General features: G+C 53.2%; 1 protein-coding gene across 1 annotated transcript in view; it reads right to left on the reverse strand.

The window, feature by feature from the left end:
* AACS (acetoacetyl-CoA synthetase) overlaps positions 1–25,689 on the reverse strand; it is a 44,672-nt gene that overhangs the window by 2,240 nt on the left and 16,743 nt on the right. Inside the window, exons 5-17 of the mRNA XM_084762979.1 lie at positions 21,796–21,893; positions 14,425–14,539; positions 14,086–14,167; positions 10,796–10,943; positions 7,823–7,903; positions 6,809–6,933; positions 3,812–3,876; positions 3,545–3,667; positions 2,873–2,986; positions 2,429–2,554; positions 1,632–1,701; positions 1,409–1,467; positions 512–714 (exon numbers count right to left, since the gene is read on the reverse strand). Coding sequence (XP_084619105.1) covers positions 512–714; positions 1,409–1,467; positions 1,632–1,701; positions 2,429–2,554; positions 2,873–2,986; positions 3,545–3,667; positions 3,812–3,876; positions 6,809–6,933; positions 7,823–7,903; positions 10,796–10,943; positions 14,086–14,167; positions 14,425–14,539; positions 21,796–21,893 — 1,409 coding nt within the window. The remainder of the gene's footprint in view (positions 1–511; positions 715–1,408; positions 1,468–1,631; positions 1,702–2,428; positions 2,555–2,872; positions 2,987–3,544; positions 3,668–3,811; positions 3,877–6,808; positions 6,934–7,822; positions 7,904–10,795; positions 10,944–14,085; positions 14,168–14,424; positions 14,540–21,795; positions 21,894–25,689) is intronic.

A 25,689-nucleotide genomic window follows, 5' to 3' on the forward strand; every position in this document is an offset into this window, starting at 1 on the left:
AAGGTCCGTGGCTTGGCTACTCTCAGCTTTGTTCCAGGAACTCTCACCCAGCTCAGGCCAGCCGAGTCCATCTCCAACTCCAGGCCTGCACGTGCTTGCTCCCCCTTACAGGGAGCCCACAAGCCAGAAGCCCAGTGTTCCCATCCATCATCTCCAGAGCAGCAGCCTGCAGGCAGCCTCAGAGCAAGTGTGGATAGCTGTGCGCATGCATGCCACCACTCCCCAACTCCAAATGTGACTGAGCCAGGATGGGGTGCCTTCAGGAGCCTCTTCCCCAGGCCCCACAAAACCCCAACACAAACACACTTGCAGGTCCCTTCAGAGTTTGCATTCCCACAGCACCCTACAGGGCATACCCAGGCCATCAGCCCCTATATGGCATCCCACAGAAGCTGCTGGAAATGCTGTCATGAGGGAGAAGGTGGTTGCTAGGCAACATGGTACCCATATAGAAGCAAGAGCAAGCTGCAGCCACCCAGGCTCTCGTAGGCTCAGGTGAGACACAACGTACTGGAATGCCTCGGGTCTCCAGGATGAGGCTGGGTACATGGCGAGCAGACAGGCCAAGGCGGATGGCCTCACGGATGCACTTCACAAGATCAGGCTGGAAGGTGTGCCCAGATGCCATCTTCAGAAACAGGACCACGCGTTCCTCGCCATCCTTGTTGTACTGGGGGACACACAGGCTGTCCTCCACTTCATCGAAGGCTTCCACTGTATAAACAGAAAGGAAATAGCCTCGCACCAAGCTTTCCACAGGCCACCATGCTACTGTCACCTGTCAGAAAGGAAGGGCACCAGGCCACCTGGGCAATACTACAGTTGTACTTGGGCTGGGGGTGCCCACTAAGATGCCATTGACAGGGAGAATGGGGCCAGGAACAGGAGGAATGAAATTCAGGTCAGGAATTAAGTTCAAGTCTCTCCTGGCTGCACTGACCTGGCACTACCTGGGGCTCTCAGCAGGACAAAGGAGGCCACCTCCTAAGAAAGGTGGATTTAGGCCTGGCTCAGGACTATGTCCCTAGGCCAGCTTTAAGAGTCCCTCGCAGGTGTGCATATGGTGTCCCACATTGTGCTCTGTGACCTTCAGCCTTCACACACCCTCTCTGTGTCTCTGTATCCTTGCCCAGAAGGCAGAGATCATATTAGCCAATGCTCTAAGCTTGCTGTGAAGACGGAACCTGAGGAAAGCCAAACCCAAGTGATATTAACTCTTTCTGAGGTCTGAGGAAATGCCACAGTGTGGCCAGGCATCTTCTGGAAGAGAGGATGTGTGCATGGAGGCCAGCCCTCACACTGCTACATGGAAGTCCACCCTCACCCAGCTCTTTGAAAACCTTGGATCCTGGTGCCTGTGGTACCACCCTGGACCCGAGTGAGAGATGCAGGGGAGAGATGCACAAACCGATGTTGTAGATCTCCGAGCTGCCGAAGCGTACTCCATTGGGGTTGAGGGTCCCATCGCTGTGGACACAAGAGGCACATGGCTAAAGCATGTGGCAGAGCCCCATCCCTCTTGGCAGGCTCCTCCCCAGCACCCAACTGCCACCTGCTGCCTTCGCCTCACCCACTTAACAGCACTTGGCCCATGCCTCCAGAGGGAATGGCAGGAAGAGGGGACATCTCACCTCCGGCCCAGCATGACTATGCCTCCTGTCTTGGGGTTGATCCTGCAGTAGTCACCGTGTGCCCAGACACCTTCAAGAAACGTAGAACAAACTGGTCACACTAAGGGGAGGGCTGGGATACACCTGGACAGATACCTGAGACAGGGACAGAAGGGAGGCCACAGGTTTCCTAAGTCTACTAGGAACAGGCAGGCAGTGTGTGGCTGAGGGCTGAGGGCTGAGGTCAGGAAGGGTGAGGCAAGCATGGGTCAGGTATGGTAGCACACGCCTGTAACCTCAGCACATGTGATTGCACACATGTAGTTTACACAGAGCCAACAAGGCCTGTGGAGACCGAGGGTATAAGGAGCATCTGACCAAAGTCAGGGTTCTTGTTCCAATCAACACATGAGCAATCAGGGCTACAGAGAAGGGGGGGGGGTCCTCCACAGGGGGAGCCTGACAGGGTGGGCTACAGGTTAATGTATATGGGTGGCACACTTAGCATGAGTCAGTCTGCTACATGAGTGTCAGTCACCCTTCACTGTCCCCCACCCACTGCCACTTCCATTGAACAAGTAGACAAGCCCTGACCAGATGGCTCTCAGCACAGTGCTGGCGGCTGGAGGCTGTGAGTGCAAGGGTGGGTTAGGGGCAACTGAACCTAGTTACAGATCTTGGGATGTTTTCAAGCTGACCCTGATGAGCCATGGAGACCCGTTGGGGAGATACAGAGATGCGGAGCTGGAGAAGCACCCGTGAGTGGAGACGCCAAGCCCCAGGCAGGCAGGGCGTGGCGCCAGCATGCTCCCACCTACCGGGGAACTTGGAGAAGTAAGCCTTCCGGTACTTGCTGCCGTTCTCGTCATTCCAGAAGTGCGTGGGCTGGCAGGGGATGGGTTTGGTGCACACCAGCTCGCCACTCTCTCCCCAGACGGCCTTCCCTGGCAGACGGGAGAAGATGGAGCCTGGCACACACTCCCTTCCCTACGCTCCCACTTGGGACACAACCTTGCTGTGTGCAGGTAAGAGTGATCTACAGTGGATGTACATGGCCCGGGCAAACCCTCATACAACCCGATACCCACTCAGGTCTCATGGCATGCCCAAGGTTGGCGTCAGGGAGCCTATGAGTGCAAAACCCACCCATGGGAAAGGACACTGCTCCTCTTAGGGGGCTGGAGAATTATCACATGCAAGGGACACATTTGTGCGCGTGTTTCTCCCTCCTCACAGCCCAGAAGAGTCAGGGAGCCATTCACCTTCCTCGTCCCAGGCTTCCACAGCCATGCCAAGGTTCCGGGCTTGGATCTCACCCTTGTACACAGGGACAGATGAGTTCTGTCCCATGAAACAGGAGATGATGTCAGTGCCACCTGCGAGCAATAGAGGATTGGTGACCCTCAGAACAAGGTGATCCTTGGGGGGCAGCCAACCTTCCGGGTTCCCTGACAACAAGAGGCAGAGCTGCCTGGACATACAGCAGCCCTCCCGCAGGCTGGTCATGTCTGACAAGGAGGACTTCCTTACAGAGAGAGGTGTCAGTGACAGAAACTGGCCCCAGCTCACTATCTGTCCCTGTGTCTGAGGACTGAACCTCCCTGCCTAAGGACTTGGAGCTGGTCTCATAGTCACATGCTCTCGGCTGGTCACATGGAAGTCCAAGACTTACGACAGATAACTAACAAGCCTCACACACCACACACACCCCACACAGACACATTCAGCACACCACACATGGAGGCACACAGCAAACTCAGTGGGAGCAAAGTGGGGCTGTGGACACCCAGCCATGAAGGCACCCTGCTCCTCATACTAGGTATCCATATGGGGGGTTTTGGAAGCCCCCAAAACCATGGCTTCCAAGGTGTGGCCGCCCCACACTTCTCTTCCCACTTCCCCATTCCTCCTGCAGTAACCATCTTTGGTCCTACCTGAGATGGAGCCAAGGAGCACACTGCTCTTGATGTATCTGTACACATATTCATAGCTCTGGGCTTTCAATGGCGAGCCGGTGGACAGGATCGTGTGGAGCGTGTGGAGGTTGTGAGTTTCCACTGGGAGTTAAAAAAAAGCCCACTGATTAAGCCACACCCACTGATTAAGCCACGCCCATTGGTTCCAGTACACATCCAGAACAGGTGTCAGTTCCTGAAGGGGCGGTTTTAGTTCTAGGAACATGGACCCGAGGGGCCACTCACCTGGCTTCATGTCCTTCTCCTCCAGCACTGACAGCCACTTGGCTCCTGTTCCCAGGATGGTAATGCTATGACAGAGGCGGGAGAGAGAGCACCTTCAGGTCCCCATAGCTTCCTTCCATCAGTAACAGACTTCACAGAGCCTCCCACCTCCTCCCTTTCCATTCAGCTCCCGGACAGCTCGGTCCCGTTACCAGCCTGGCACCAAGTCCAGCAGAGATCCACCTGAAACAGGTGCCTGGCACACAAAGAGGCCCATGACAGTGAGAAGTGACCAACTCCCTCCAGGAGAAGAAAGGCCACTCACGGAGAGGACTCTCATGCTCAGCTGTCTTATTGCCACACAGCACTGCAGATGGGAGACTGCCGTATGTCCCAAGCTAGAGACAGCAGAACTCTGGCCCCATCCGTCACCAGAATCTTCTCTCCATAGCTCGCCTCAGTAGGCAAAACCAGCCTTAGAGAGTCTGGTCTGAGCCTGGGCGTTAGAGCTGGGGATAAGCTAGGCTGCCAATTAGGAGCTGATACCACAACTTAAAGGCCTTGAGGTCTTAAGGATGCTGCCAGCCTGCTGATCCTGGCCAGTGCCTCTGGCTACAAGACAATAGGTTTCTTCTTTTTTGGGGGCACAGATTTGAGGGGACTGTTGTATTTTTGAGACAAGTTTCTCTGTGTCACCCTGGCTGTCCTAGAACTCTCTCTGTAGACCAGACTGGTCTAGGACTCATAGAGATCTGCTAGGATCTGCCACCGCCGCCACCGCCGCCACCACCACCGCCACCACCACCACCACCACCCAGCAACCACTAAGACATTTTGCTGAGCCAAGCACAGTGGCACATGCCTATAATTCCAACACTCTGGCAGGCAGAGGCAAGCAGATCTCTGTAAATTTGAGGCCAGCCTGGTGTACAAAGCAAGTCCAGGATAGCCAAGGCTACACAGAGAAACCTCATCTCAAAAAAAAAGCCAAAAAACAAAACAAACAAACAAGCAAACAAAAGACACTTTGCTGACCCCAACATCAGGGTTTTTGTGAGCGTTCTTAACCTCATCTTAGTCTCAGGACTGGTTGGAATGGGGCATCCTACCCACTACCCACTGACTCTGCACCTGACAGCTGAGCAGGGACCTGAGGGTGCAGATCCTGCCTAAGGACCAAGCTACAGCTGCCCTGTTGGGTGATGGGGAAGTGCACTCCAGCAGAGCGCAGGTGGAAGACCAAGTCTTAGCACTGGGGCATAGACTCAGTGAGTACACCCTGCATGAAGCTTGCCCACAGATCTATGAGTACACTGGCTTTGCACATGTGCATGCACACAACTGCAGCTCACACTCGTGTGTACACACATGCATATGCAATCTCGTGCACTTCTGCACATATAAACATAATCTCACACATCTGCGTCCCACACTACACTGGAGCTCGAAGCCCCAATGGCATCCACTTCCCTCCCCATCCTGGTAGTTTCCCCTACTATACTCACTCCACACCAAAACCAATTCATTTCCTGAAGCCTGGTAGCAGGTACCAAGGGCCAGCCACAGTCTCTCTCACACGTTAGGATTGTAATAGCATCACCCAGTTTTATGTAAAATGTTTATGGTCAAGATTTAAAAACACTAGTGGTGGGCCAGCCTAGTGGGTAAAGGTGCTTGCCACCAAACGTCTGACGACCTGAGTTCAACTCCCAGGACTTACATGGTAGAAGGAGAAAAACTAACTCTAACAATTTGTCCTCTGGCCTTCACCTGCCCACCAGGGCATGCACATGGTGCACACAAGTGTCGAAATGTTTAAATAAAGGCTCTCTCCTTTGGCCTCTACCATGGTGTCCCAGCTACTGACTGAGCATGGCACAGCAGTCCTGCTGGTACCAGAAGTGCTGAGCCCTCATCACTGGCAGTGGGTTCATCTACACCGAGTGCTGGCAACACATGAGTCTAGGAGACTCTATGGTTGACATTTTCATAATCCCCAGCCACCAGGAGGTATCCAATGCTGTGTCCTGCCCAGCCGTGGCCTCTGTACTTTAGGGCTCCTACTGGCATCCACCAAAGGGAGAGAAGTGGGCAAGGCCATAGGAAGGTTAGCCAAGCCCCATCAGAGGCCACAAAGCGCCTGTGGTATAGCTCTGATTTCCCCAAGGAAGACTACAACAGACAGCTGCCCACTCCACCTGCCCCGAGGGACCACTAAGAACAGGCTAAGCTGTCCTGGGTAAGGAAGTGCAGTCTCTCTAAGCTATTGGCCTCACCCTGACATCTGTACCTTCCTGCATGCACCAGCCTTCTTCTCCAGGTCACTTGAGCCCAGGGACACCCCATCAAACAGCAGCCCACATCCTCAGCCCTGCTTGATCCGAGATTTCCAAGAATCTCACAGGCTTGGGAGTAAGAACTACACCTTGTTCACGATGCCGCATGGGTCCTAAGGTCTGTGCTCTACGGTGCACACAGAAAAATACAGTCACCACTCAAAGCCGAGGTGTGACATCAATTGATTGACAGCAGTTGCTGTTTCACCACACATGGTCAATTGACACATCACCCAAACTTCTGCAACACATGTAATTTAGGTAAGAATTTAGAAATAGTAAGGAATGGGGGGACAGGGGAGAGGAGGGATGGGGGGAGGGAAAGAGAAGAAAGGCAGACACTGAAGGCTGTAGCTCAGGGTTAGAGTGCTTGTCTCACACGTGAGGCCCTGCTTTCCAGGCCCACTAGAGAAAAATCCAAGAGCTCGCCCCGCTCCTTTGACCTCTCAAAGTTCCCTCCCAGCCTGAGGACCAGTCCTCACTCCACAGGCAACGGTGCTGATGGTGGGGCCCGCCTTGTCCTCCGTCCCCTCCACTTCCAGCACCCTCCATGCCCTGTCAAGCAGAAAGACAGAGCGCTCTGGGACAGAAGGAAGATGGCACCTCTGTCTGACGCTGAGCCTCCCCCAGCAAGCCAACAGTAATGACGTCCTGTTGGTTGAGCAGGACCCAGCGCACCTACCCTATCCTGTCCACAAGGTCCCACAGCACATTGGGCGTCGGGACCAGCGGGGAGCCATCATACAGGACCAAGGATGCTCCAGTGGCCAGAGCTGATACCATCCAGTTCCACATCATCCAGCCGACCTGCCGCAAACAGGGAGACCAGGTAAGCCAAGCAGAGGTGCAGGCCTGAAATCCTAGCCCTGGGGACAGTGGGGAGAGGCTGAAAGACTTCAAGTTTGGGCCCAGCCTTAACTACATTGTGAAACGCAGCCTGAAAGAAAGAAACAAAAAATGTTTTCAAAGGAAATGACGCGTTCAGGCCCACTGATTACTCCCTCCATCTACAAAGGGAAAATCTGCGGCAAACACAACAGGAGGGAATAGGGTAGGCAGGTTCTGGCAGGGATCTCCTGAAGGGCATAAGGGGTACCCAAGCTCCCCTACATGGGCCAGAGGGATGAGGCCACAACCGTGTAGGAGGCCTGGGCAGACTTGTTGGGAGTGTTACCCAGCACCCTAGGGTCAATCAATATTGGGAGATGGGGATATACAACTGGTGAGGAAGTTCCTTGAGGGCAGGGAGTGGTGGTTCATGCCTGTAACCCCAGGATTGGGGAGGCTGAGGCAAGAGGTCAGGAGTTCAAGGCTAGCCTGGGCTACAGAGTTAAGCTCCCTATAGCCTGGGCAACTCAGGTAGATGATAACTCAAAATGAAAAAAAATGAAGAACTAAGGATGTGGTTCAGTGGTAGAGCACTTCACTAGCGTGCTTGAGGACCTGGGTTCAATCCTAGGCACTAAAAACACAAAAACAAAAACAAGAGCCAGTACAGCCATGCCATCTAAGAAATACTGCTAGATCCTACTAGAGCCTCTCCAGACTGGACAGGAACATCCCAAGTCCACAAGCTCTGGGTTAGTAGCAGCACCCTACGATGCTCTAGGCCATGGGGCGGGTAGAGACCATACCTATCTGCCATCCCTCATACCACCCAGCCCTAGGAGGGGCGGCCAAAGGTCACAGGACGCACCGTGGTGTAGTAGAGAAGGATGTCACTGCTTGTCATGTTGCCGTGGAGCACGTGCTCCTTCAGGTGCTGGATGAGGGTGCCCTGCAGGAAGGAGGGCGAGACATGGGTGAGACACAGCATCCATCCCCCACCCCCTCTGAGAGACATGGGTGAGACACAGCATCCATCCCCCCGCCCCCACTCCCACCCCCTCTGAGAAAGCCAGCTAGAGCTCTCTGGCTCCAGCTAAGGGCCAGCTTCAGTGTTTCTCTGCCATCTGACGCCCGAACATCAGTCAGGAAATCCCAGGACACCCCACCGGCCTATGAGCTCTCAGGGACCATCCTATCAGGAACACCACCAAGGACACACTAACTTCAGGAAGAAAGAGAGGTGACCTTCACTGAGATGGGAGAGAAAGCTCAATGGCCAACAGCAGGTTTGTCCCCACCGTTGGGCTCCTCCTGAGAGAAGGCATCTTCAACACAGAGCTCAGGGACCCCGTGGCAGAGGAGACCACATGGGACACCTCCCACCCACCCTCTGCTTTTAGATTCAGTATGTAGCAGGCAATATAGTCCCAGGCTCCAAATCTACAATGCAGAGCCTAGGAAACGCCCTCCTCCTCCAGCCCTGCCCACGGTTCCTCCGCTTCCCCAGGGCAGCTCAGCAACCCCCCTACCCTGCACATGTGCAGTCCCAGAGGCTCTGGCTGGAGGCTGAGGAGGGGAGGGGCAGGAAGACAGGGAGGGGTAGTGAGGGAGTAAGGCTCTTCCTTCTCAGAGATGAGTCCAGCTAATATAGTAAGTGCCCACTGCCCATGACTTCACCCTCAACCTTGGTTTTCCTGTCTCTATTCTGGGTCCTCTATGAGATCCTGAGGACAGGTTGGGGATGTCACCCTCACTGCCTGGGCCCGGCCCACAGGTGTGAGCACCAGGTTCACAGGCAGGCTCACAGGCTATGGAAAAGCTATGGGGCTGGCACAAGACCCCATATGTCACACACTCACACTCAAGAGAAGTCAAAGGACAAGCCAAGCCAATCAAAGGAGGCCCTCCACACAAGGCTGCTGTAATTTGAATGAGCACATGGCCTCCAGCAGGCGGCGTTGTTTGGGACATTATGGAACCATCAGGTGATGGAGCCTGCGCCAGGAAGAAGTATGTCTGTCTGCCAGGTTTTAAAGTCTGGCCCCACTTCCTGTTCTCTACTTCCTGACTACCAAGTGGCTTCACGTTCCTGTCACCCTGCCTTCCACACCCTGACAGGACCCATAAGCCCGGATGAGCCCTTTTCTCCTCTAAGCTGCTTTCGTTGGGGTATTTTACTACAGGCACAGAGAAACAACAAACACAGAAGTCAGTAGAAACCACCTTATAGAGGGGGCTGTTGTCTTTCCACTCACGATGGATCTGCAACACGAGTGAGACTCTTCCCAAGGGCTACACCGCCATGCACCTGCTTGTCACCCTCAGGTTCAATGCTCACGACAGAGCCATCCATACCCACACTTACCCTTTGACTGTTAAACACCCATGCCGACCTCCTTCCCTGGGGAAGGTGACTCCCTGGGTCTCAAACAAGAGCTTCATTTTTTTTTTTCCTTTCAGTGCTGGGTATGAAAGCAAGAGTGTGAATGTGTTGGGCAGACGCCATGCCACTGAGCCACAGGCCTGGCCCTGAGTAAGTTAAAGGAAGGAATGGAACACTGCTTTCTCTCTCTCTCTCTCTCTCTCTTTTTGTTTTTGTTTTTGTTTTTGTTTTTCGGAGACAGGGTCTCTCTCTGTGTTAGCCTTGGCTGTCCTGGACTCACTTTGTAGACCTGGCTGGCCTCGAACTCACAGCAATCCACCTGCCTCTGCCTCCTGAGTGCAGGGATTAAAGACATGCGCCACCACGCTTGGCCTGGAACACTGCTTTCTAAGACCCTCCCATGAACATAGTAACCCAAGCAACAAGCCAGGAATGACCTCTGACCCCACACACCAGGGCAACACACCCTTCTCCTCGGATCTATGTTCACCTATCTTCAAGGCAATGAGCTCGCAAGTGTTTGGGAGGCTGGGGCAGGAGGATTGCCACATTTAAGACCAATTTGGACCACACAGTCGGACCCTGTCTCAAATAACAACAACAACAACAAATATGGGGGTGGGGCTCTCAAAACCAGGCAAGAAGCTTAGTTGGAGATGCAAGGGCAGGGTGAGGACAGAGAAAACATGACCCCCTCCTATCTGTCCTTAAATGCAGCAACAACGGGGGCCATGGGTCCTCGCCAGACCCTCCCTCGCCTGAAGCATTCAGTTATAGGAAAATTAAAACAAAACACAAATAAACAGGTTAAGGCCCAGGTGCCTCATGAGAGGCTACTTGAGGGCACATGGAGGAGGCCACTGACCAGGCAAGGATTGAGGCCGTGGGAGATGCAGACCCTGCTGACACTCAGCCTTTATTTCCCACCCCCAGAAAGCAGGCGTCCCTCGTGTGAGCCTCTAGCCTCACAGCACAGGAAGCCCTCAGCTATACCTTCAGCATAACCTAGTGGCTTTCGAGTGTTTCTGATCACAATCTACAGTTCCATATAATCTCCAAAGGCCGCCCAGCCCCTGCTCGACTCCACACACACAGCACACTGTAGACTGTTCCCCGAAGCCACATCCCTTTGCAAACCTGATGTACTGGCACAGTCCGTCCTCTTTCCTGCTTGCCTTTTGAGAACACCGGCAGCCCACCCGGAGCTTACGATCCCCTACGGGCCCCACAACCTGCAGTGTCAAAGTGTCTGGCTCACCGAGTGCCTCCTGCCCAGGATCCAGTGTGCTCCCCAGCACCCCCAGCCTACCGCCCCAGGACTGCAGTGTTCCATTGCCCTGGGCCAGCTCGGGGTGTCCTCCAGGCATAGCATGTCACTCAGAGAAAAGCATCACCCTGGGGACGCTGCAGAAGGGACTTGTCTGATGACTGTTAGACCAACACAGGCAAGACACTTACCCCAGCGGAGTGCACCATGCACTTGGGCGCTCCTGTCGTGCCAGAGGAGAACATGATAAACAGAGGGTGGCTGAAGGGCAGCTGTTCAAACTCAAGCTGCGGTGCCTGCGCGCCTGTCCCGCTTGCCAGGAAGTCATCCAGGAACATGCTGTAGGCAGGACCATGAGAAACCAACAGTGAATACTCCAGAATGCCAGAAGAGCTCTGCTGATCTGCCCACAGCTAGATACAGCCCAAGACCCCTCCACAGATCTACCATAAGAGCCTGGAGTGCGGGCTCGCCTGGTACCCAGGGATGCTGAATGGGTGTGGACGTCCTATGCCTGAGGAAGGGAAAAGCCGCTCTCCCAAACTTGAGATGACTAAAGGAGAAGTCACTGAAGATGAAGATTAGGCACTGGAATTCCCTGGGTCAAGGGTTGGTTTTTAGAGACAACACACACACACATACACACACACACACACACACACACAGACACGCGCACGTGCACTGAGAGTCAATTCCCTCTACACTACCAGAAAGACTGGCTCACAGCAAGCCTATCCATTGTCCACAGATCCCAGAACCAGTGTGGACCGGTCCATGTCCTGATTCACACTTCACCTCCTGATGAATAGCCCAGGCTTCCTGACTCTGGGGCAGGGGCAGAAGGGCAGCACCAGGAAACAACTGGCCCAAAGTCACCACGAGCAAGTATTTGTCACCCTCCTTCATTACATCCTATCCTGGGGCCTACAGCAGTCGTGTGTAAATACCTGACCCGGAAGAAATACAACTAGCCCAAGCTGCCCGCTGAGGCCTGCCCTGCCTCAGTCCACAGGCAACAGAAACACCCAATGTGGGTGGTCCAGAACCAAAGAACAAACAGGAACAGTAGCTCTCTGTTTTCTGACTAATCAAACTCTCACTTCCAAGCAAGGAGGTGGGATGTCATTAAACTGAACAATTTGCTGAGGCTAATGACACTGAAACCCACCCCACCAGGCAGGAGTAGAGCTGCCCCAGAGACCAGGGACAGGATAGCTTAAAAAAAGAGAGCCATTCAAAATGAGTCTGACAGCCACGCCCCCCACCCACACCTCGTCCTCAGCCCTGTTCTAGGAACTGCTAGTCTAAATGGACACTTCCCACAGAGAAAAGCCCTTTCTTTCAAAGGCTCCGTAAGTCACAGTAAATAACCACTGCTTTCCTTTCTCTTCTAAAGATGAAAACACCAGGGGTGGCTCTGCCCCGCGTTCTCTGGACCAGCAGTCCCCTGTTGAGGTTTATCTGTGACAGCCAGCAATCTTAAGGGAACAGTGGCCGCGCCTGGTGCCTGGGGCTGGATGAGAGGATGGCTTCGTGTTCTATAGAACGAATGTGGTTCTCCTGGCGACCTCACTTTATATCAGTTACCAATCAGCACAGAGATGACCCCTTGCTCTTCACACCCCTTGCATCATGGCCTCCAGACACACTAAGGCTAAATCTCAGGTTGAACGGGCAAGACCAGACCTCCACCACCTGGCTGTCAGTTACCAGGTCAGCAAGATGCCTGGGTTCACAGGAGCAAACACCTGGACAGACTGACAGTGGACACACACATAGCTGTGGCTGTGAGTGGCTTCAAGGGACAGAACCCACCGTCCCTCCCGGGGACACACAGTTACCTACAGCACTGACCTATTTAACTCAACGAGGGCTGCACCATCGGCATTTGAAGGATGTAAGTATGCAGACAGGTGAATTACTGTCATGGGGCCACCCAGCTGGGATCAGAACCCAAGCTGGGGAGACTCTAGTGGCCAGGCCTCGCCAAATTGCACATTGCCCTCAGCACACTTCCCAGGAAGCCAGGGCCCCATAGGACAGACCTCAAGGCTAGTCAGCAGTATAAGAAATATCAAAAATATGAGCCTTTTCTATCAAATTACTAAAACTCCCTGTTTAAGTCACAGAATTCAAGTCTTTGTATCTCCCCACCTTGTAAGACTTTTATGCAAATATTTTAATACCCACCCACCCACTAAAACCTTTGCCTACCCAAAGACTCCTACTGTACTCCAGGAATTTGACAACATGGCCCCAGTTCCCCTTGAGCGATAACCCTTTTTTCTTCTTCCTTTCCCGTCCACCACTCATTTTCAAACCAGCAAATCCAATGAGACCAGGAGGTCGGACCTCAGCCAATGGGGAAAAGCCGGTCACCACCTGAGTTATTGGAGCACACCCGCGCCTTGTCCAGACACTTCAGCCGGCCCGGTGGTCTCTTTCTTTGAGACCCTGACTCGTTTCTGACAGAACCACCTGGGTCTCACAAGGAAGCAGCCAGGCAGCTCACAGCTCCTCAGGGATGGATTTGCTAAGTCCTGTGGGCCTAGCAGTCAGTATGTCCCCACCCACAGGTGTGTCGGAGCAGAAGGCACCACGGGAGGAGGTCAGGAAATATGCTTTGCAGCCTGCAGGGCCCCAAACAGCACCCTGCAAAATCATTCGCCGCTCATCTTAAGCCTCTCCCCTCAGAGGGCATAGAGACCTCTGCCATGTCCCCACAGGCCCTCCTCACCGCCTCAGATGGGGGGGGGGGAGTGCAGGAGGAGGGCAGCACTTGCCAGTAACATGAGCTAAGGCTGAGAGAAAGAGCCCTGCAAGGATAACCTTCAACTGTCCCCAGAAGATCACGGGGTCCACAATAAAAACAGACCCCTTGGCCTCATCCACTGACAAACCAATGCCAGAAAAGCAGCCGGGAACAAACTACAAACAACATCTTTCCCCAGTGTCCTGGGGAGCAGAGGTTCAAACACACCCCCCATAGAGACCAAAATCTGGAGGTACTTGTCCCGGATGCCAAAGGTGACATTATTAGCACATGCTCCCAGACTTAGGTCACTTCCAGAAAACACACAGTAGGAATGCTGGGTAAGGACTGGCCCTGATAAGGTCTGTATATGCTCAGTGCTGACCCCACAGATTCAGGTCAGCTGCATGCACTCTGCACATACCTGTCCATCCACACAGCATCCACATACAAGTACAAACCTGAGCGTGCCACATGGGTGACACATGTAGGCATGCGTGTGCACACCAACTACGGAGTACCAGCCTGCTCTGTCCAATCCAGGAAGCCATGCCTGGCACCCTCCCGGACCACAGCAAGACAGGAAGGAAGCTGACAGTTTGTGGCTGTGTGGTCTGGAGAGAGTCATCTTGGTGGCCTCCCACATTCCACACCACAGTGAGGGTTTCAGCTAACGGTTTCCCTACCTCACATATCCGTGACCTCGTCTATATATGAGATGCTCCTTACCTGTTGGGGATCTTGGAAATGTCTATCTTCTCCCTTGGGAGGACATAGGGGATCAGCACCACTCTCTGCAGGTCAGGCAGTCCTGAAGGAGGGATAGCACAAGGTCAGGTCCAGCTGCTGTCTGCGCATGCGCCCAGCACAATCTAAGGGGAGACTGGAGAGTGTGGCCCACAGGACTTCTGAGGCGAGTGCTCTCTTCACACATATGCGCATACATCCAGGACTCCTGGGGAGAGCCCCAAATCTGCCCACACACATGCATGCATGCACACACGTAAACTCAAGACTCCCGGGGACACAAATCTGTGCATGTACGTACACACCCCCCCCCCCAAGCACCTTTCACAACTCGCTGCAGCTTCTCCAGGTGACTGTGCTCCTTGCCGTTGTAAACAACAGCCTCCACTGAGAAGATAAGTTTCGGTTGAATTTGAGAAAACCGGTCCAGGACACCCTGAAAAAGAGATGATGGGTCACAGGAACTATAAACGCAGGAGAGGAAGGGTCGGTGTCCACACCGAGCAAGGTCACTCGTCCTCGGCCCTTGCTGCCAATACAGGCCGTCCATACACACTCCATCCCCAGCTGGGAAGTGGTGTCACACCAAGGAAGGCTAAAGCATATGAAACAGAAAAGGTCTGACGCCCCCAGCAGAGGGTCCTCACTGCACAGAACACCCCTCCCCACAGCCCTCCACAAATGTATGCCGTCTGCTTTCCAGAGGGGTGCCAGAGGAGCCTGCATCCTCATGTAGTGTTGACTTTCTCCTGTAAGCGTGAGCACTGCTCAGAAAGCGCTGACTGGAGGAACAGGCTTACCCACAGAACTGCGTGCCACACTCGGGGAATCCACAGCCAACCAGGGGTGGCCCTTTCCTACCTCCCATAGAAATTAATGTGGCCGGGCACAGCCTTGGGACACCTCTGCTGCACCCTCAAGGGGGAACAGATCAAAGCGCTGAGGAAGACTTCCTTAGCCCCTTACCCCACTTAGGGCGAGCACCATGCCATGTGGAGGCATCTTAGGCCAGGAAGGAAGCCTCCACCCCTCTCCCCTCTGTGGTCCCATCAAAAGCTGCTCAAAAAAAAAAAAAAAAAAAAAGGAAGAAAGAAAAAAAGAAAGAAAGGAAAAAAACCCACAGTGACAGCACACATCACAGACAGGGTCCCCACATGGCTGCAGGCCCAGCCACCTGCAGAGGGATCATTAGGTTAATTAGGCCCCTAAGTGTGACTAATTAGCTGCTCTGCAATGTTTCCAGAGCTCCCTGGGTGACTCCCAGCAGGAAGAGATGCTGACTCAGCAGGAATCCGGGGAGGGAGCCCATACACAGCTCAAGGTGGGTGCCCACCCCCCCAGCTACAGCAGCATCCCCTCAGCCCACCTGGAGTCCTGATGCAACTAAACATCTAAGCATCTTGAACTAAAGGTTCCTGGACTGAGTTCATTTCAACGCTGTCACTTCCCCAATCCCACACTGACTGACACTATGGAGCACAGGCAAAGGGCCCACCTCCACCTCCCGTGTGCCGGGCACTTGTCAGGGAACCCACAAGGGATGCCACTCTTCTAAAATATAAACAAAACCAGAAAGCCACAGGGAAACAAACTGCTGGTGCCCTTGCTTCCGGTTCGAACTTAAAAGAGGATGCACAATGTAGACCGCTCAGAGAAGAGAGGCCCTGGGCACAGCGCTCCCAGGCTAAAGAGGAAGATCTTGAGTTCATGAGTTCAAGGTCAGGCTGGGCTCACAGTGAGACCCTATCTCAAAAACAAACACACTGGCTGCTGAGCAGGCTCAGAGGGCAGAGGTGCTGCTGGCGGTACATGCCTGACAGCTGGAGTTCAATTGCTGGAACCCATGTAAAAGTGTAAGGACAAAACTGACTCTGCAAAATTGTCCTCTGACCTCCACATGCATGTTGTAACACACACGCCACACAGACAAAACATATACACACATAATTATAGAAGAAGAGGAAGAAGAAAACAAGAGGCAGGCATGATGACACATGCCTTCAACCCCAGCACTTGGGGACAACCAGGCAGATCTATGTGAGTTCCAGGACAGACTGGTACACATAGCAAGTTCTAGGACAGCCAGGGCTGTTACACAGAGAAACCCTGTGGTGCAGGGGGAGATTAAATTTAAAACACAGCCAGGCATGATAGTGCACACCTTTAGTTCTAGCACTCAGAGAGGCAGAGGCAGGTGAGTCACTGTGAGTTCAAAGCTAGCCTGGTTTACAAAGCCAGTCCAGATCAGCCAAGGCTACACAGAGAAACCCTGTCTCGAAAAACAAAATTAAACACAAACTTAAAACTAAAACCAAAAGGAAAGAATTATACTAGTGGATCTCATTGGTTTAAAAAAAAAAAAGCAACTTTTTTTTCACCGGGCAGTGGTGGCACACACCTTTAATCCTAGCACTCCCGAGGCAGAGGCATGTGAGTTCGAGGCCACCATGGTCAACAGAGTGAGTCAGGACAGCCAAGGCTACACAGAGAAACCCTGTCTCAAAAAAAAAAAAAAATCAAACTACTTTTTCCCAATAAAATAAAATTCTTGCCAAATCTGATTGAGAAAATCAGTACCTGTGGCAGTCACCCACCTACAGCCCCTTACAGTACAGCAGGCCATGCCCAGAGCGTGGACGTCTCACCTCAGAGTCCCTGATGAGGGACCATCGCCACCTATGTGCACACCACAAGTGTGCAGCGCTATAAGGTCTCACCTTCTCTGTGAGGGGCTGCCAGCCCTGGGAGTTCACAGAACCCCACTGTGATGCTCTGCTTAGAGCAGAGGGAAGAGGGAGACTCACTCCCCTCAAGGTGATGAAGACCCAGCCTTCCTGGTCCACTCTTCCTTCCCTCCTCACTATGAAAATCCCCTTTGCACCCAAGACTCCCCAGGACAGAGATCAGGGGACAATAGTCCCCTCTCCATCCTCCATATTTGAATGACCCCAATTCCTCTCCAGCTCTTGCCTCCCAGACATTGGCTTTTGAGTGGTGAGCACTCCGGACCCGGCAGTAACAATGGTACCCTGCACCTGTCTCCCTGCGGTTCCATCCACTCCATAAACAAAGGATGCCCTAACGCTGCAGGACTCCTGAACACCTGTAGCACACACCTACTGTCCTACTCTTTTTGCTATAGGAAGCAGTGACCACAAAAGCACATGAACTCTGTACCTGAGACTCCATGGGCAGAGAGTCCTTGGTGAGGGGCAAGGAAATTGGCTGTCGGGGGGCTAGAGAGATGGCTCAGAGGTTAAGAGCACTGGCTGCTCTTCCGAAGGTCCTGAGTTCCATTCCCAGCAACCACATGGTGGCTCACAACCATCTGTAATGAGATCTGGTGCCCTCTTCTCGTGGGCAGGCTTACATGCGGGCAAGAACTTCAGAGAATGTCAAGAAACCAGTGACACAACTGGGATTCCAGCCTGACCCCCAGGTACCAGGGCTCTCTGCCCATAGGCTGCTCTGTTGGGGACAGGACAGAGGTGGGCACTGACCACCCTGGGCAGACCACATCAGCACTTAGAAGGAATCCCACAGCCAGGCATGGGGCCAGTGATGGTGGATAGACAGAAGGAAGGTCAGGTCTGCTTGCAAGTCTGAGGCCAGAGTGGCCGGGAAGGAGCTAAGCTGGGAGAGGGCTAGCAGGTGTGGGGCCTTCACTCAGAGGACCACCTCTGCTCACAGGTGGCCATAAGGAAGGCCCAGCAGCCAGGGGCCTAAGGCTCAGACATCGCAGAGAGACACCCCCAGTGACAGTACCCAGACAGCAAAGATAACAAAGATTTCCAAATCAGAGCCTGCAGCTCGCAGCTGAAGCTCCAGTAGCTGGGCAGGTGAGGGAGAGAGCTCAGAGCATGCGAAGGAGCATTCGGCCTGCTGAGGTCCACACAGCTGTGCAAACTGCTTATGCTACAATGAACACCTGGCCATCATGGGTCTACCCTGAGCCAGTGCTTAGCAACCAATCAGGTGTTGAAACCAGTGGCCCCTGCTGACTCGCACAGATGGCCACCCAGAGTGAGGACAGTGGTTTGCCCTATTTCCACACACAACACACTCGAGCAGCTAAAGTGTGCTCTGAGAATGAGAGCGACAGGCTGCTGGCTGAGCCCTAAGCACATGGCTCTCTTAGAAGGGGGCCTCCACGATGCCTCCAAAACCACCATCAGGTCGGAAGAAAACAGAAAAACCCAGAGCAGCTGGCAAGTATGGCCCTGGGTAGGTCACCTCCTGTGAGACACACAGAGCATAGCGGTGGTAGGGAGACTAAGACAGATCAAAGTGGGGCACCATGGTGCATGCCAGAGAAGTGGAGCTCCATCATCACAGAGATGGGCCTGTCCTCCCTGGAGCACCACAGCCAAGGTCACTGTTAGTGATTCTAACTGCAAACCCACCTGCCTGTGACACACCAGGCCTGGGGATGTGGCTCAAGTTGATACCATTGCTTGCCTTGTGTCCACAAAGCTCTAGGCTTTATCCCCAGCACTCCGTAAAACCAGGCGCAGTGTGCCTCCCTAATCCCAGAGAGGCAGAGACAGGGGGATCAGAAGGTCAAGGCCATCCTCAACTGCACTGTGAGTCTGAGACCGGCCTGGGCTATGTGCTGGGGTCAATACGGATCTGAAGTTTACCCCACCAAGAGGAGATACTCGGTGACTGACAGCAGAGGACACTAGTCAAAATAAGAAAGGCATTCCCACTCCATTGCAGGTTTCAGAAAGTGCCTGGCTGAAGTTTAAAAGGAGGATTAAAAAGCTTTAATCTCAGCACTTGAGAGGCAAAGGCAAGTAGTATAAGATGGAGGCCAGCCTGGTCTACAGTGAGTGCAAGACAGCCAAGGCTACAGAGACCCTGTCTCAAAAGGTATTTTTATTTATATATAAAATTATATATGTATCATGTATTATATATACATATGTGTGTATATATCATTTGAAAGTTAAAAGGGGCTATGGAAAGCCTAAAGCAATATGCCCTGTGTCTTCAGGAAAGGCAGAACTCTGGGAGCCTGTGGCTGGGCCTCTGCCCGTTTCAAGGTCTCTGCTCCTCATTCTAGAACATTCTAGAACCTCCTCCCAGCTAGTCTTTACCCTGAACAAGGGTGGTCAGTGTTGTATAGGCAGCCTGGATGGCAGCATCAATGACTTTGTATCTGTCCCAGGCCACAGTTGACAAGGAACAGGTGTGGAGATGAGTAAACAGTAGGCCTGCCAGAGGACACAGGGCCCTAAGCCAGGGGCTGCCTCTGAACCCTTTCAGAAAGGTGCCATTTATGTGTCCCAAGCCATAGCAGTCAGGTCCCCTGGCAGGCGGCTCAAGACTCACTTCCTGTGTAAGACAGGGGAGAGGACCAATGAAAGGAGACCCTCCCCAGAGTCTGACCTGAGGTACAACCAAGGCCCTTACAGGATGGAGGAGACAGTGGGGCTCTGCTGCCCCCTAGTGTCCAATGACAGCAAACAAGCATTACACACCCAGGCAGCAGCGGGCAGCTGAGAGTCCAGACTGCAGAAACCAGTCTGCCCAGGAGAGGGCAGTCCAGTCCACGGAAGGGTGCTTTGCCACCCTGTTCCCACCATCCCATGGCCAGTTCTGACCTGAGGTCAGCTCTATCTCAGATCCACCGCCCTCACACAGGTGACCCCAGCTCTGAGGACAACTCCGCCTCCCAGTGAGCAAGGGCCAATACTTACTGAACCCACAGTTGAAAGGTTCCCAGCCACACAAGCCTCCTGCACTCATTCTCTCAGTGCCCACGGATGCACTGTGTGTCCCCATCCCGGGCTCTGGATCTCAGGTGGGAAGCCTCATAGCCAAAGGCCCTTCTGCCTACGTACTCTGGCCGCCTCCTGAGTGACCCAGGCAGAGCTGCACCCAAGGCCACCTTGTTATAGCCTCCCATGAGGACACCTAGGGCCACCTTGTTAGAACCTCTCATGAGGACACCTAGGGCCACCTTATCGGAACCTCCCATGAGGACACCTAGGGCCACCTTGTCAGAACCTCCCATGAGGACACCTAGAGCCACCTTGTTAGAACCTCTCATTAGGACACCAAGAGCCACCTTGTTGGAGCCTCCCATGAGGACACCTAGGGCCACCTTGCTAGAACCTCCCATGAGGAATCCATGAGCCCTAGCTAGCTCATACAACTGCACAGAAGACCCTGAGGCTGGGAGCCACCTGTGGTGTTTCAGTCTAGGCCAAGGCCTGTTGACCCCACACAGATATGAAGTTAGGTATGGGACAGAGCCCAGGAAGCACCATTAGGTGGGGAAAGGGTTCAGGAAGTAGAAAAGGACACATGGGCACCACCTCAGCCCACTGGGCCATGGACCAAAGTGAGGCCCTGAGCAACCCCACTGTCCTCTGTGGAAAGATGAGATGATTTCTCAAAATCCTTTGCCGAGACAATATACCTTAAAGCAGATATGAGTTTACTTGTTCACCCTGAAGACTGAGCCAGGGAACACACCACAAACTCACCCCACGCTCTACCAGCCCAGCACCCAGACCAACCCTGGGCTGCTGGCCACATCGACTGACCCAGCCTGGGTGAGAAGACGCTGGCCCCAGGACAGTAGCTGGCATGGACACTGCATGAAACAGCTGACATGGACACCACGTGAAACAGCTGGCATGGACACCACGTGAAACAGCTGGCATGGTCACCACATGAGGGTAGATGGCATGGACACCACGTGCCCTCCCACAGTGCACAGTCTTCTGTCACTTGTCAATCCACAATGTCCAGGGTCCTACCGACCCAATGAATGTAGCCAAAGCAGGCCTTCCTCAGTTGTGACAGCACACTTCAGCCATGTGGGCCCCTCTGGACACACCGTTGAGTGTCATGGCTCCTCAGAGAGACCAATCCAAGAATGTCAAGACAGACGTTCATTCAGGAAACCTCACAGAGTCCCAACATCCCCAGGCAGAGAAGGCAAGGTGACTTCATGACACCAGAGCAACGCTGATTGCTACACCTGATAACCGCAACACTACAGCTAACTGCACACACCACCCGGAAAACTGAGAAGCAAGAACCAGTGGGCAGGACTTTGAGGAGGAAACAAGATCCAGTCTGTAAACTCAAAAACAAGGTCCAAGTCAGGTGAGGTGGCTTATGCCTGTAACCCTAGAACTAAAAAGCCTAAGGCAAGGCGGATGCGGTGCAGTGCGGTGGAGCACACCTGTAATCCCAGCACTGGAGGGTGGGGGTGTAGGGGGAGTAGGGGGACAGGCCGCAGAGGCAGGTAGATCACTGTGAGTTTGAGACCAGCCTGATCTACAAAGTGAGTCAGGTCAGGACAGCCAGGGCTACACAAAGAAACCCTGTCTCAAAAAAAAAATGGCAGGAGGATTGCCTCAAACTCAAGGGCGATCTGAACTACAGAGTATGACTTTTGCCTACAAAAAGAAAAAGAAAATTCAATCAAAACTTGATGCCCTGTTTACACTATGGATGTATGAGGCCCTGTGCTCAATTGTTCAATTCCCAGAATCAAGGGCAGATCCGACTCCATGCGGCCTTCCCCCTCCCTCTTATGGCTGCCCAGGGAGACACTGGCAGCTCAGTTCAGACAGCCACATGCGCCACCAGCTCCAAGTGGGTGGGGAGTCCCATCCCACTGGGGACACTCTTTGACCCAGTGGCACCCCTCCAACAGGACCCCCAACTCACATTCACACCAAAGTCTGGCGATGTTGAACTCCAGATGGCTCCGATGCTGGCAGCAGCCAGCATGGCCTCCACTGCATGCGCACTGTTGGGCAGATAGCCTGTGGGAGGGAGGGGAGAAAGCCTTGGGTTGAGCGAAGCAAAGCAACAGACTTCCACAAGTTTCCCTGGGAGGCCTAACGTACCTAAGAAACAGCAAGTCCAGCCTGTCCACCCACTGTGCGCTTCCCCCACTTGAACCGCAATGATCCCATATGGCCTCCATAAGCAACTCTCCCCTTCCTGGCTCTTCCTCCTCTCTCCCTGCTCACTCCACTCACTTCCTCAAGTGTTCTTCTCCTGCCCCAGGGCCTTTGCACAAGCTGTGGTACTTAAGCACACCTACACCCACACCAGGCTTCCACACTCAGTACACACACAGCTCTGACATCACACGGCACTTCCTTGGGGAGGCCTTCCTTAAGCTAGGCACTTCCCCTTTGCTGGGAGTCCTAGAACAGCCTGACCATGTGTGCACCTCATATTTAACAGGGAGTTCTCAGGTGAGGGCTAAGACTTCGGCGGTCTTCAGCTTTGCTTGCTGAATGCCTTTCAGGGTGCCTCAGATACCCTAAGACAGTGGCTCTCCACTTCCTACCACTGCACTCCTTTAATACAGTTACTCAGTTATGGTGACCCCCCCAACGCTAAAATTATTTTTAATTTTTTATTAATTTATTCTTGTTACATCTCAATGGTTATCCCATCCCTTGTATCCTCCCATTCTTCCCTCCCTCCCATTTTCCCCTTATTCCCCTCCCCTATGACTGTTCCTGAGGGGAATTCCTCCCCCTGTATATGCTCATAGGGTATCAAGTCTCTTCTTGGTAGCCTGCTGTCCTTCCTCTGAGTGCCACTAGGTCTCCCCCTCCAGGGGACATGGTCAAAGGTGAGGCACCAGAGTATGTGAGAAAGTAATATCCCACTCTCCACTCAACTGTGGAGAATGTCCTGTCCATTGGCTAGATCGGGGTAGGGGTTTAATGTTTACGGTCTGTATTGTCCTTGGCTGATGCCATAGTTTGAGCAGGACCCCTGGGCCCTAAAATTATTTTTTTTATTTTATTATTTACTTTTAATTTAAGTACAGTAGTGTCTGACTGCATATATATCTATATGAGGGTGTCTGATCCCCTGGTAAGAGAGTTACAGACAGTTGTGAGCTCCCATGTCGGGGCTGGGAATTGAACTCAGGTTCTCTAGAAGAGCAACCAGTGCTGTGCTCTTAACCACCGAGCCATCTCTCCAGCCCGTCTAAAGGTATTTTCATCACAGCTACATAACTGTAATTTTCCTACAGTTATGAATCGCAATGTAAATATCTGTGCTTTCCAATGGTCTTAGGTGACCTCTGTGCAAGAGTCATTTGACGCCCCCCCCAAAAGGGGTCAAAACCACCGCCCCAAGAAATGTGATGGCGCCGGGCGTGGTGGCGCACGCCTTTAATCCCAGCACTCGGGAGGCAGAGGCAGGCGAATCGCTGTGAGTTCGAGGCCAGCCTAGTCTACAAAGTGAGTCCAGGACAGCCAAGGCTACATAGAGAAACCCTGTCTCGAAAAACCAAAAAAAAAAAAAGAAAAGAAATGTGATGGCTAGCATATGGGTGCGGGGAACAAGAGCGGACAGGCGTGTACACACACACAGAAGAGCTTGGTGGTGACACCAGGGAGTCAGGGACCGGCTATGGTCAGAGGGGTCACCACCAACCAGACAGTGCCACTGCTCTGGGGGAAAGGTCAACACAGGCCTTGGGAAAGGGGCCATGGACAAGTGTCTACCTGGGGCCCCCTCATGACCTTTTCCAGAAAGACACAGCGGTTTGTACTGTGCCTCGCTAAGTGTGTGCATGTGTGTGGGGGGGGCGTGTCCCTGCTAGCTCACAGGCAGGCACTCAAGCGCCCTCCCCCTCAACCCCACAAGAGTCCACTGGTGGCTTGCAGGTGGCAAGGCCGCTGCAGAAGTGCTCACTTGCCTGTGAGCAGACCTGAAGAGCCTTGTTTACCCATTGTTGTCACCCGAGGTCACCCAAGAGTGCACAATCCAGACTACCTGACAAGCAGCCTGCTCTCCTCCTAGGCCATTGGGCCTCCCTTGGGGGCTACATCCAGAGCTGGACAGTGGTGGTGCACGCCTTTAATCCCAGCACTCAGGAGGCAGAGTCAGGTGTATCTTTGTGAGTTCAAGGCCAGCCTGGTCTACAAAAAGAGTTCCGGGGCAGTTAGGACTGTTACACAGAGAAACCCTGTCTTGAAAAAAACAGCTGTCAACAGTTTGGTGCATAGCCTCACCCCTGCAGGGACCTGTGCCACTTGATACTTAGTGACTCTTTATGTGGACCTACAGTTTGGGATTGGAGGGGGGGTCCACCTGAGAGCCACAGAAGACCAAGAGCCAGCCTACTGGACAGCCCAGTCCCAGGAAGGATCTGAAATGTCCCCAGGCAACCCTGGCTCTGTGCTCCCTTCTCTCAGAAAGGCCTGCTGCGGACAGATTTGAAAAACTGCAAATAAGGGCTGCCTCTTGGCTCAGTGGTGGAGCCAGGCCAAGCATCAGCCTGGAGTTCCAATCCAGCAGCGCAAAACAAACTGGAGGTAGAAAAACAAAATAGAGAAGAGGCTTCAGCATTGCTTCAGTCGATTTTTTAAAGTGACAGCAAGGGTGGCTGAAGAGATGATGGCTCAGTGATTAAGAGGACTTGACTGCACTTCCAGGCATCCTGAGTTCAATTCCCAGCAACCAGACGGTGGCTCACCACCACCTATAATGGGATCTGATGGCCTCTTCTGGTCTGCAGGAAAGACAGGGAACTCATACACATAAAATATATGAATAGATAAAATGTTATTTTTAAATTTTGTAAAATTTATTCTAAATATTATTTACTTTTTAAAAACATTTAAAAATTTTAAAAAAAGACAACTTAAAAAGGATAAGAAGGACACAAGAAAAGTGAGGTTTCAGCCTCTAAAGCCTGTGCTAGCTGCATGCAGCAATAAGGAAGGACCAAAGTTCCAGGCCAGCCTGGGCCACATAACAAGAGCCTGTCTGAAAATACAAAAAAAAAACCTGACCAGACTGAGTGTCGGCCTAGTCCTCACACACATTCACCCAGTAGCTATTTATTAGATGCCATCTGTGTGCCTGGCCTTCCACAGCATGTATCACACCAGGAACAGAAACAGAGCCTGTCTTCAGTGACAGACACAGAGCCTGTCCCTAGGGGTGGGGTGGGGGGGAAGGGGGGGCAGGCGGGGGGACTACAGGGCAGACAAACAGCATAAAGATGACATCAGAGGTAGTCCCTAGTGAGGTGGTGTCTGTTTACCTTGATGTGCCAGATGCAGTGAGGAAAGACAGAACACAGGCGACAGAGTGGGTAAGCTGGCACATGCCTTTCCTGCCAACCAGCACAGGCTGTGCTCACGCCATGCCGTGTCCACTGTCTAAGGAGCTGCAGGGCTCTGGAGCCAGCCTTGGACCTGGTCCCTGTGATGTGACAGTACCCTGACCCTCTGCAAACACAAGCTGGCACCTTGTCAGTCAGTCCGCTCCAGGAGAGGCATACACTGCCAGAAATGACACATAACTATTCAGATCACCACCCTGGCCCGTGGCCTTGTCCGACTGAGGGTCAGGGATGTGTCCCAAGCTGCCCTGAGGAGTGGCTTGCCCCAGGCACACCCTTCCCGCTACTAACTAAGCAAAGTTACTGGGTGAAGGGCAGCTCCCCACAGGCCTTCCTGCTGCTTGGAAATCAGAGTGAAAGGAGAACTGGAAGATTACTGAGATCTTAGGACATGGGATGCCACCTGAGGGAACAATGGGATGCTGGGGGTTGCTCAGGAGGGGACATACAGG

Source organism: Acomys minous (genome assembly GCF_964271855.1).
Source record: "Acomys minous genome assembly, chromosome: 16".
In the NCBI taxonomy this organism is placed as follows: domain Eukaryota; kingdom Metazoa; phylum Chordata; class Mammalia; order Rodentia; family Muridae; genus Acomys; species Acomys minous.